This window comes from Carassius carassius, chromosome 46 (genome assembly GCF_963082965.1).
Source record: "Carassius carassius chromosome 46, fCarCar2.1, whole genome shotgun sequence".
In the NCBI taxonomy this organism is placed as follows: domain Eukaryota; kingdom Metazoa; phylum Chordata; class Actinopteri; order Cypriniformes; family Cyprinidae; genus Carassius; species Carassius carassius.
In genome coordinates, this window is record NC_081800.1 from 13,012,081 (window position 1) to 13,024,843 (window position 12,763).

Sequence of the window (12,763 nt, forward strand, 5' to 3'; positions counted from 1 at the left end):
TAAAAAGCAGTCTTTTGTGGTAGAAGTGATGGTTCTACCATACTTCTAACAAGAAGTAGAATTTACAATTTTGGCTATATGACGTTTGCACAAAACTAAATAATGATCTGAGATATCATCACTTGGCTGCATAATTTCAACACTATCAACATCAAATCCATGTGACAGTATTAAATCTAGAGTATGATTTCGACAATGAGTAGGTCCTGAAATGTGTTGTCTAACCCCAGTAGAGTTCAGAATGTCTATAAATGCTGATCCCAACGCATTTCTTTCATTATCAACATGGATATTAAAATCACCAACTATTAAAACTTTATCTGCAGCCAGAACTAACTCGGATGTAAAATCACCAAACTCTTTAATAAAGTCTGTATGGTGCCCTGGTGGCCTGTATACAGTAGCCAGTACAAACATAACAGGGGATTTATCATTAACATTTGTTTCTCTGGATAATGTTATATGAAGCACCATTACTTCAAACGAGTTATACTTGAAGCCTGCCCTCTGAGAAATCCTGAAAATGTTGTTATAAATTGAAGCAACACCTCCCCCTTTGCCTTTTAGACGCGGCTCATGTTTATAACAGTAATCTTGGGGGGGTGGACTCATTTAAAATAATGTAATCATCAGGTTTTAGCCAGGTTTCTGTCAAACAGAGCACATCTATATTATGATCAGTGATCATATTATTTACAAAAAGTGTTTTCGTAGAAAGGGATCTGATATTCAATAAGCCAAGCTTTATCATTTGTTTATCAATATTGCATCTGTTTTTTATTTGTTGAACCTCAATTAAATTGTTAATCTTAACTTGGTTTGGACGTTTTTTGTATTTTCTAGTTCGGGGAACAGACACAGTCTCTATAGTGTGATATCTAGGTGAAAGAGTCTCTATGTGCTGAGAATTAGCTGACCTCTGTGACGTGAGGCAGTTAGCAGACGGTCGGTTTAGCCAGTCTGTCTGCTTCCTGACTTGGGCCCCAGTTAGTCAAGTATAAACACTAAGACTATTTGCCATATTTCTAGAGAAATCCTTTGACCAAGTTTTCAGAAGAACTGTTTCCACACGTTTAAAGGCTTCTAGTACGATTTAAAGGCTCTAGGAGAGGGTCAGCAAATGTGTGTTAATATTACATTGCAAACTCTTGTTTATTTTTTTATTTCTTGATTGCTGTCAAGGGAGTGAATAAACATTAGAACATTAGACATTACACATTTACTCAAGACAGTAGTGCTTTAGTGAAGTGAAGGTATTCATAAAAAACATCTGTATAGCTCACAAGGATGGCAGAAAAAAGTTTAAGACGATTACAGTGGAAAAAAACTTGTAAATACGTGTGAGCAGTCCTTGTATATTATTCATAGGGACTGCAGTATCAGATGCTGCTTCTGAAACAGAACAGATGTAAAGTACAGTACAGTATTATAATTAATGTACTGTAAAGAATAAAGTTTAGATGTCCAGACTTAAATACTCTTTAAATTATAAAGACGGAGAAAAAAAAAAAAAAGAGAGACTCTGCTCACCCTCCAGACTCAAATCCTCAATACCGTGATGATGATGTTGATAAGAACAGTAAAGAACACTAAAACAGTGGCCATATTATTCATTGTGTTTAGCCTTGGCTGTATCTTAACATCATTCAGGTCATACTTCACTGAAGGGGACAACAGAAAACACATTGTTACATTATGAAATTACATCAGAGAAACAAAAAAATCCTTCCATAAGTATAAACTAACCAATGAAGATGAGCAGGAGGCCCACAGTGACCTGCAGTGAGATGGACAGTGAGATCAGAGCGATGAGAGGAGCATAGAAGCAGTGCTGTGCTCCTGAATGCAGCACTGTCTTCAGCTGAGAGGAGTTCACCATCAGAAGAGCCACATCCAACATGCTCTGCACTGCACTCTTCTTAGTAGCGTAATGATTCATGTTGAAGGGACGATGTGTGTTCCCTGCCCCAGGAGCCTGACGGGGAGTGAAAATAATATTCATTGGCCTGTCCATTCAAGAATAGGTAATTAAGAAATAGATTATTATGTATTAGTGGAAGTTAACAAGAACTCGTGAAAATTCTCAAGAAAAACGTATAGAAATGTTCCGATCTGTGGCACGCTGGGGCTAAAAGATCTCTATTCCTCAAGTAATTCAGGTTCTTTCTGCAGGACAGAATCACTGAAAGCTTAAGCAAAGATGAAACTTCACACAGCACTGCTTGTACACACAACTGAAGGAGCTTTTCAACAGAGGTATGAGCATCACTTAGGTGTTACTGATCGGATGAGTGTCTTGTGGAGTGTGCTTGCATGTAACAGCCAGATATTTAACAAATTGAGTCATTTTAAATGTATATTATAACTCTGCAAGATATAATCTGTGCTGTAAAATGCTTTTGTAAATCGCAGAATATTCAAACAAACAAGAAATAGATTAGGAAGCACACATCTGTCACTCACCTCTCCTTGTTGATTGAGGGCTTGATTCTCCATAGACTTCAGGTTTTGTTTAGCAACAGAAATGGTTACAGGAAGCTCACAAACATAACAGCTCAGCCTGAGAAATGTTTTACACTCAAATTCCTGGCTTTCTGAAAAATATGTGCTTTTAAACATTGAGAGAAAGACCCTCCCATTAGTATCACCAATGTGTAAACGGACAATAACTTTACTTCTAAAGTCTGATGAAGCGCCTGCATGCTCAAAACCTTTTTTATTTTTTTAAAATACATTTTTGATACTTTTGGTGTTGGCGACTTTACATTTAAAGAATTTTTCCACTTGTTTCTTAGTCGAGCACCCAGTTGAGATCGATGTGAGTGCTTTTGCCTGCTCTTTGTCTTCCAAAGTTTACACAAATGTAAATTATCTATATATAAAAAAACCACTGTGTTTCTATAAGGTCAGTTTTTATTTAAAAAAAACAAAAAAAAAACATCATAACATATGACTGGAAATCAAACACTGGCAGTTAAAGATACACTTGTGTGTGCTACTACACACACTAATAACAGGCTTTTGTAAAGAAAGAGGATTAAGAGTATTATACTTGAAGGCAATTTTATAAGTGGAATGTCTATTGATCGATGTCTTGGAGTTCACAAACAGCATTTTGTTATTTATTTCTAGTATAAATCTGAATAAGAGTGCACGGCATAGTGGCGTTATAAATCACAAAGCGCTATGGGAACAGTCCTGGTCATGTAACTAAGTGGTCTGATTGGCTACATTTTACACCTCATGCCTTTTATCAATTAAAACTCAAACTGTAGGTTGTAGATTTCTGCTTAGTCCTTGAGGTTATGATTGGTGAAGGGAGAGAAAAGCCACATATCTGTTCTTTAGCTCCTCTAATTGTTCAGCTGAAAAAAAAAAAAACCAACAAAAAAAACACGTTATTTAAGTTTGTGCAAGAAATTTTGCTAGAAAACAAAGACATCCAAGAAAACACTCACGCAGCGTGTGCTTCTCTCCTTTAGACCAGTACCGCTTGTCTGTCTGCAGCTGTTGCACTGTTTGTGTGAGAGCCAACGAGGTTTCAGACAGCTGCTTAAGAGCCTCCAGCTCCTGAAACGTAAATGAAGAATATAGAATACATTTGTATTTGAATATGCAAAATTTATATGAGGTCTGTCCGGACAGTATTCAGCCATGTTAATATCCAAACACTCCTCGTCTTATTTTCTTGAATCTCATCGATGGTCTGAAATCTCTTCCCTTTCAAAGGTGATTTTAGTTTTGGGAAAAGCCAGAAGTCGCAGAGCACCTAGTAGCCTGGGTTATTTGATGTTTCTCCAAAAACCTCTGCATGAGGCGTGATGCATGGGCGGGTGAATTGTCGTGATGAAGCTGCTAACCACCAGTCACCCATAGATGTGGCTGTTTTTGTTGCATTGCATTGTATGGTTTTACTCAATAAAAAAAGTATTGGATAGCCTGATGGTGAAAGTCACCTTGGGTGGCCTGAGGTTGAGAAAATTAACAGCAAATTTTCATTTTTGGGTGATCTATCCCTTATAGGGATATGGATCTCATGACCCAGGCTGATATGATACGCATCTCGATGCAAAGCCAACAATATGATACATTAAAGATACATATGAAGCAGCTACCGATGCGATGCGTTTCACCCGTTATGATGCAGTGCAATGCAATTTCAATTCGATTCAACACAATGCGATTTGATGCAATGGAAAAAATATGATAACTTCTAATGCCCCAAGGCCTATTTCATAAGGCTTATTTGAGTTAGTCTGACTCATTGGCAAATGATTTGGTTCCATAAAGCAAATTTAACAAAGGCCTAGATTTTTTTTGTTTCTAGCCATGCATCCCTTCTCTCTGGTTTTATTACAGCTGTACCTTTTTATAGTTTGTAGAACAGATAGCAGAACATTAGAACATTACAATCTAAAATTAAAAAGCATTAAAATAACTAAATAAATAATTAGTCACTGAATTAAAAATGAAAATAAATAATTCTATTTGATTCCACACTCTCTGTTTAGCACGCATGCGCGCTGTAGTGCTAGTTCACTCGAGACACTCGAGCGAAATTAATGTTTGCATGACTTCCTAAAATTTACAGATAAAAATATACATGTGACATGTGAGTTATGCACTGAGGACAACACAACATCTCAAATGCAATGAACAGCGCAGATACATTCACTGTATCAATGATCGACATTAAGGGCTGCTAAAGAATAAGCGTGCACAAATTAGTGAGACTGTGTGAATTTAATTTGTCGTTTTATGGAACTGCTTTAGCCCCGATTTATTTGTTAGGTTATTTCAAGTCAGGTTTTGGACTTTAATCAGTTTTTCCTTGGGTCTCCGTGGTGTTGGGATGCGTCATATTCACGCAGCAGCAGTGATGAGAGAACGCACTTGAGAAACAGTTTAGGGAGGAGAAATCAATCTACATATGAAATATTTGTCACAGATTATTGGTCACTTTCTAAACAATCAAAGTACCGTGCATCCACTAGTAATTAAACATTAACAAATAGGTTTTTTTACCAATGCAAATATGTTAGAAAATATGCATCGTGATACAAATGCAAACTTGTATTCAATGCACACTTTTTAAATCTATGCATCACATCGTTAACTTTTTAAGCAAAACGGGGAATCTTCCCATCTCTAATCCCTTTAAATGACTCCAGAAAAATGATGTAGATGCTTTACCATATTACAGGCATGCAGGAGCTGATGTACAGACTGAAAAACACTAGCACCAGAGTTGAGGGCCGGAGGGGCTCTCTGGCAGTACGCCTTAAAGTCTGTGTTGTAGATGTGTCCGAAAGCCGTCATGAGCTGAGACATGTCTGAAATGGCCACTTTCAGCGCACAGGGGGAAAGCACAGCTGCAGAACCTGATGGATGTGACTGTAGGAACTCACACTGAGGAACAGAGAGGATCACATTATTATGGAAACCAAACACCTCAAATCAGATGTGAGAAATGGCACAAGATGGTCCCACCTCTTTGTGGAGCTCGTCTAATGCGCTCCGGGTAGACTGCAGCAGCGCCATGGCCTCTGTCAGGCTTTCTTCTCCACGACTTCCTAGTCGCGAATGTTGATCACTCCTTCAATGCCAGTAAATAACAACCGTGTTAAAGACAACAGTTTGAAGAAGAAAAAAAAAAACTTGTACATGGGTGCATAACAATCACACAGACCTGTCTGTGAAATCGCTGGGTTTACTGTGGTTTCCATTCGTTTTTTTGTGTTGAGTTGACTGTGTGCGTATTAGATGTTCACGGATATGCGCAGGCCACGGACTGCAGACTGGATTCAGGAGCATATCCAGGTCAGATAAGTGGTCCTGAGACATCAGCTCTCCAAGAAGATCATCGTTCTTTACGGTGTCATCCCCAGAGCATGTGTTCTGCCTACATCCATCAAAACAAACAACAAAGAAACAAGACCACTTTAAATTATTGTAGGCCTGACTCAAGGTTGGTGTAAAATCAGTGTTACAAAAACCTGCACAAGTCAGATACCTAGAGTCTGCTTGAATCACCATTAGAATCTGCTCCAGAAACCTCAGTTGCCTCAAAGGTGGTGCACGGCCCTGAAAATATAACAGACGAGACAGGAGTATAGAGACGTTTCTTAACCAAGTTTCAATCCATCCCAAACATATTTTGCTTGTTGTATATGTACTGTATAAAATGTTTAATTAAATTAAGTTTTCAGCAGTGTTGCTAAAGGTGCGAGTGAAACTAAAATGATCAAACCTTCAAAAACATTTCACAGTAATCTCTATTCTGCTCCTTACATTAAATGCACCAGACTGTATAAAGATCAACATTGTAGAACTTCATACCTTAATTAAATCCTGGTCATTAGCTTTACATAACATCATTTCATAACCAAACCGTGTGAGTTCTGTGAGCGAGAGAGAAAGCACAACAAAACAATGAACATATATCAAACAATAAACACAAGAAAATAACAAAACAGAGCAGACCAAGCTTTTGTTGGACCTTTTCTTTGCAAATAAATAAATAAATAATCAGAGTAACAGCTATATTTATGAAAAGAATGTAACAACACTTATTCTGACCAACATTTGTGATCTTTATATATATTGTCTTTCAATGTCATCTAATGATTCTTGCCTGACAAGGTTTTTTAGGTTATACAGTTAAGAACCTCTTTTAGTCTTTGACCCATACAAAGGATTACCTTGAACTAAATCCTCATTCTGAGTTGATTTCATTGTGGAAAACTTCTCCTTTAGGGATGGACAAATGCTTTGTAAACACAAACAGAGCAAGGCATTTTATTACACAGATTTGCTAACTACACATCATTCTAATCATGTTTCTAAGTCTATCATGCATCAAACCTGGCGCAAATCCACTTGAGGATATCAGTCCTGTGTAATGAAGGAGAGCAGAGGAGCTCCTGCACACTGTCCGGCTCCCGCAGGTACAGCCCGTCCACCAGAGGACAGCCCAGACGCTGAGCAGACAACACAGCAGGTCAAACAGCCCATCTAACCTTAGTAACTGTGTTACTGACACATTTAAACTCGATAACTAAACCAGCAATTATGTGTAGTCCTAAAATGTAGACAACAGATAATATCTTAAAATATCTGTTATTTTATTTGAACACACAGCTGTTAGCTCCAAAACTAGCAGCTAGAGGCTCATTAGACACAAAATACTACTACAGACTCAAAACAGCCGCTATTAAGTTCGCAAAACATCAGAAAATGATTGAATGTGTCGTTTCCTGAGTATTGTGTCTATAAAGATGTGTAAACTACCTGAAGGCTGTTGTAAACTCGCATAGACAGCAGCTGCTCTGTTGAATTCCCCGCCATGTTGTTATTCCTGAGTCTGACTCTGTGCGTCAGTGTTGTTCAGCGTCTGCGTCACAGCGACCCCCAGCGGCCACGCGCACATTACAACTGTGATTACAGGATAGAAGAACTACTGATCGAGAACATAAGGTAGATCAGTGGATAGAACCAAGCGGCAAACTCCCGCGTTCTCTCTTGAAGCCCATACGGAAGTGACTTAAACCCATAGGCCCCCATTTTAAAGAGAAGGGTCTGGCTGCAGACTTGCACTTGCACGCTCAGACTTGCATTCTCAGACACTTGTGCTTCCGCTAGCGACGTCACTTGCAGTCTTTATTTATTTATTTTTTGTTCTATTTATTGATAACTTTTTGTTTGAATCTTTAAACATTTTACAACGGTAGCCAGGTGGTGAAGACAAGAAAAAAGAAACTAAATTACAATGTCACTTGCAACCGCTACTTGCATTCTCAGACTTGCACTCATAGACAGTAAAAGAAATGGACACAGCGACCCCATTGGAACTCAATTGAGACAATCGAAGCCCATTTTTAGCGATTTTTAGCACTTCCGTTTCTGACGCGCAGACTCAAACTAAGCTTGATGACGTCAGCAACCTGTCTGACAGATGTAAATCTTCTAGTAGCTGTGCGTGCAAACTGCCATCATTAATCTTGCAGAGAAGGTGAGCTTGAGCGGGGAGTTCTTTGGTGTAAGTGAGCAGGAGTAAGTATTCTGAAATATTTTGTCCCATTGCTTTTATGGACTCTATATCTATGGGCTTCTCTCTTGACGTCTCCCCGATTGCCTGCAAGCTTCTCCTCCTGTCTGTACGGTAATTTCTCTACTGTGCGACAGGGAGTCGAGTGGTTATGACGCAACCTTAGCCTATTTTTACAAAAACTGTTTCTACGGGGCCATAATGTAACATAGAAGGTAATGGAGCCCTTTATACATTGTCGTGTATCTTTAGAAATAAATAATGGACAAATGGAGTCTTTAAACGCCTCAGATGTAAAGTTATTCGCTGTCAAAGTGACGCCAAAATGAATGGGAGTCAATGTGATGCTAACGCAAGTGAAGTTCTGCTACAAGATGGCGGCACTCGGCCGACTTCAACTTCCAGTCGACTTCCTTCCCGCCTGCTTGCACTCTCAGACACTTGTGCTTCCGCTAGCGACTTCACTTGCAGTCTTTATTTTTTTTATTTTGTTCTATTTATTTATAACTTTTTGTTTGAATCTCTCAACATTTTACAACAGTAGCCAGGTGGTGAAGACAAGAAAAAAGAAACTAAATTACAATGTCACTTGCAATCGCTACTTGCTCTCTCTGCTACCTGTAACGTCACTTGCAATCAACACAAATCGTGCATGTTGCCAAAGGATACAAGACGCTGTGGTGGTGGTTAAACGATTAAAACTAAATTAGCAGGCCTACTACTATACACAAAGTCTTTCAAATTCGATATATAGTTATTATTTAATGTACTACAAGGCAAGCAGATGGCTATGAACACTATGTGAATGCTTAATGTGGCCTAATAACAGACTAAGATGATAAAGACAATTCAGTAGGCCTAGCCTATATGTCTTGTTGTTGACTCAACGTATTTACAGACCAGCAAATATGAACGTGCATTATGAAATGCATTAAGTGATTTTAAAAGGATCAACTCCGTACAGGCAAGCAGACGAGAACAGAAGAACACAGTGCGTTAAATTGTACATTAAATGTTTTCCTCCTATAGAAAATCATTATATGGTAAATGGACTGCATTTATATAGCGCTTTCAACAGACCGCATGGCCATCCAAAGCGCTTTACAAGTTGCCTCACATTCACCCATTCACACACCGACTGCGGTGTCAGCCATTCAAGGCGCCATCCAGCTCGTCGGGAGCAGCTGGGGTTAGGTGTCTTGCTCAAGGACACCTTGACACTTGGTCAGGTGGATCCGGGGATTGAACCACCAACCTTCCAGTTTGTAGACAACCTACATGAACCACTGAGCCACTGCCGCCCCAATAATGTAGCTTAATGGACAAAGACATTGATATAAACGAGTTGTAGACAGTTTAATCTATATGGAAAATGCTTAACGCGAAACTTTGCGCGTTGTGTTTATTCACCACCACAGCTTCTTGTCTCCATTGGCAACAAGCACGATTTGTGTCGATTGCAAGTGTCGCAGGTAGCAGAGAGTGCAAGTAGCGATTGCAAGTGACATTGTAATTTAGTTTATTTTTTCTTGTCTTCGCAACCTGGCTACTGTTATGAAATGTTCAAACAAAAAGTAAAAAAAAATTCAATAAAATAAAAAGACTGCAAGTGATGTCACTAGCAGAAGGGCAAGTGTCTGAGAGTGCAAGTCTGAGAATGCAAGTCTGAGAGTGCAAGTGCAAGTCTGCAGCCAGACCCTCTTGATATTAAAACCTGATTAAAACGCCAAACTTAACAGCAGAAAAAAAACGTTTACTGCCTGGTTAAAATTTTTATTTTGGTCTATATAGCTAATTTTGCCCTTCATGACAACTATGAGGGGGGTGAATTTTTTTTTTTTTTTTTTTTATAACTCATCCCTTTAAATTATTAAAAAGCCTTAAAGTTCTGCATAATTAAAGGCACAGCCACTTGAGTAACAGGTGGATTGCTGCTACTGTCATCGTCTCAAGCTATGTGGTCGTGGTTTGAGCAACCAACTCCCGCCTTTTTGCCCATATTCGAAATTTCGAATATCCAGGATTTTATACAGTCTATGTAATAGAACACACTGGCTAGGCCTAATGATGATTATAATACCTACCTTGTACATTATAAATAATTATAATAATGTGTGAGTCTTTTATTTCTTACATCCTTATGACACCCAGCTATGGGGTTTTGTCTTCTGTTGTGGACACATTTTTAGTGAATTTCTCTGACACCCTAAATGTCACTGATTAAGTCTGGATGTCCTGTAAAGAGCACATTACCAAATGTTTGGAAGTTTCACCATGACAACTCCCTCTCCTTGGTCTTTAAAATGGCTGACATTAATTTAGTGTTGTGGCCTATGTTTAGAGAGTTGGACTTGTAACCTGAAGGTTGCGGGTTCGAGTCTCAGGCATAGACTGTAAAAAACATAGTACACAAAAGGTGTATTTAGCAGGAGCATTCAGGAAATTGAATGAATATAAGAAGAAAAAAACACTATATAGACTGATTTCTATTAAACAACTGTATTAACATTTTTCAGTCAAGAGTAGTAAGTGATTTTTCTCTGTGTTTTGTTGTTATTTTTATACCATCATTTACTCACTCAAAAGTTGCTGGCTTTGATACCTCTTTAGTGGTTAAACATAAAATATAATTCGTTTTGGGTAAATCTAACAGGTTATCTTTGGTCTGTATTCAATTTATCTATACAGGTCCTTCTCAAAAAATTAGCATATTGTGATAAAGTTCATTATCTTCCATAATGTAATGATAAAAATTTAACTTTCATATATTTTAGATTCATTGCACACCAACTGAAATATTTCAGGTCTTTTATTGTTTTAATACTGATGATTTTGGCATACAGCTCATGAAAACCCAAAATTCCTATCTCAAAAAATTAGCATATTTCATCCGACCAATAAAAGAAAAGTGTTTTTAATACAAAGAAAGTCAACCTTCAAATAATTATGTTCAGTTATGCACTCAATACTTGGTCGGGAATCCTTTTGCAGAAATGACTGCTTCAATGCGGCGTGGCATGGAGGCAATCCGCCTGTGGCACTGCTGAGGTGTTATGGAGGCCCAGGATGCTTCGATAGCGGCCTTAAGCTCATCCAGAGTGTTGGGTCTTGCGTATCTCAACTTTCTCTTCACAATATCCCACAGATTCTCTATGGGGTTCAGGTCAGGAATGTTGGCAGGCCAATTGAGCACAGTAATACCATGGTCAGTAAACCATTTTTGCCAGGTCGTTCTGAAAAACGAAATCTTCATCTCCATAAAGCTTTTCAGCAGATGGAAGCATGAAGTGCTCCAAAATCTCCTGATAACTAGCTGCATTGACCCTGCCCTTGATAAAACACAGTGGACCAACACCAGCAGCTGACATGGCACCCCAGACCATCACTGACTGTGGGTACTTGACACTGGACTTCAGGCATTTTGGCATTTCCTTCTCCCCAGTCTTCCTCCAGACTCTGGCACCTTGATTTCCGAATTACATGCAAAATTAGCTTTCATCCGAAAAAAGTACTTTGGACCACTGAGCAACAGTCCAGTGCTGCTTCTCTGTAGCCCATTTCCTGCACACGCCTGTGCACGGTGGCTCTGGATGTTTCTACTCCAGACTCAGTCCACTGCTTCCGCAGGTCCCCCAAAGTCTGGAATTGATCCTTCTCCACAATTTTCCTAAGGGTCCGGTAACCTCTTCTCGTTGTGCAGCGTTTTTTGCCACACTATTTCCCTCCCACAGACTTCCCACTGAGGTGCCTTGATACAGCACTCTGGGAACAGCCTATTCGTTCAGAAATGTCTTTCTGTGTCTTACCCTCTCGCTTGAGGGTGTCAATGATGGCCTTCTGGACAGCAGTCTTACCCATGATTGCGGTTTTGAGTAATGAACCAGGCTGGGAGTTTTTAAAAGCCTCAGGAATCTTTTGCAGGTGTTTAGAGTTAATTAGTTGATCCAGATGATTAGGTTAATAGCTCGTTTAGAGAACCTTTTCATGATATGCTAATTGTTTGAGATAGGAATTTTGGGTTTTCATGAGCTGTATGCCAAAATCATCAGTATTAAAACAATAAAAGACCTGAAATATTTCAGTTGGTGTGCAATGAATCTAAAATATATGAAAGTTTAATTTTTATCATTACATTATGGAAAATAATGAACTTTATCACAATATGCTAATTTTTTGAGAAGGACCTGTATGTTAAAATGAAAATAAAAAAGGCAAATTTATATATACGGCTGTATATATACACATATCCCTGAACTAAGTACATTTCTGCAGCTCATTTATTATGTTTAAATGAAAACGAAAAGGAGGTAGTGGTATTTGATATCCTATTTTGTTTTATTGTAAATATACAGAGAGGAAAATTCCTGTAGCCATGGTCAGCTGACTAAAGTTATCAAGTACGCTGCTGTTTGCAGAATTACTGGATTTGCGTCGTCGGGGACATCACACTCCCAAGTCGAATGCACAAAGTCCGCACTACAGGAGGATGCACATCCAAAATCAGCGTACTTTGTATTGAGAAATGCGTGCAGACCTACGTCACCAGTCTATTTGCCTAATCTTTTCGGTACTTTACACCGCGGTGGAAACACAAAAAGCAACAGGTCTGGGGGAAAAAAGTTCCTGGGAAAAAAAGTTCCTGGTACAAATGTTCCGGGTAATTTCGGTGGAAACGCAGCATATAATGACTGTCAGCAGCATGTTCAGTACTGTCCC

General features: G+C 38.8%; 2 protein-coding genes across 2 annotated transcripts; both read right to left on the minus strand.

Annotated features, from left to right (window-relative positions):
* Positions 1-1,419: 1,419 nt before the first annotated feature.
* Positions 1,420-2,692, minus strand: LOC132129462 (ninjurin-1-like). Its single transcript, XM_059541080.1, has 3 exons — positions 2,464-2,692; positions 1,747-1,975; positions 1,420-1,661 (listed from the first exon to the last, which is right to left on the minus strand). The coding sequence occupies exons 1-3, from the start codon at positions 2,617-2,619 to the stop codon at positions 1,540-1,542; spliced, it is 507 nt and encodes a 168-aa protein (XP_059397063.1). The 5' UTR covers positions 2,620-2,692; the 3' UTR covers positions 1,420-1,539.
* Positions 2,693-2,895: 203 nt separating this feature from the next.
* On the minus strand, positions 2,896-7,444 carry LOC132129428 (HAUS augmin-like complex subunit 7). Its single transcript, XM_059541027.1, has 10 exons — positions 7,291-7,444; positions 6,865-6,980; positions 6,702-6,769; positions 6,340-6,401; positions 6,014-6,084; positions 5,690-5,902; positions 5,491-5,596; positions 5,194-5,409; positions 3,459-3,570; positions 2,896-3,365 (listed from the first exon to the last, which is right to left on the minus strand). Exons 1-10 carry the CDS (start codon positions 7,345-7,347, stop codon positions 3,304-3,306), a joined length of 1,083 nt encoding a protein of 360 aa, XP_059397010.1. The 5' UTR covers positions 7,348-7,444; the 3' UTR covers positions 2,896-3,303.
* Between the last annotated feature and the right edge of the window lie 5,319 nt (positions 7,445-12,763).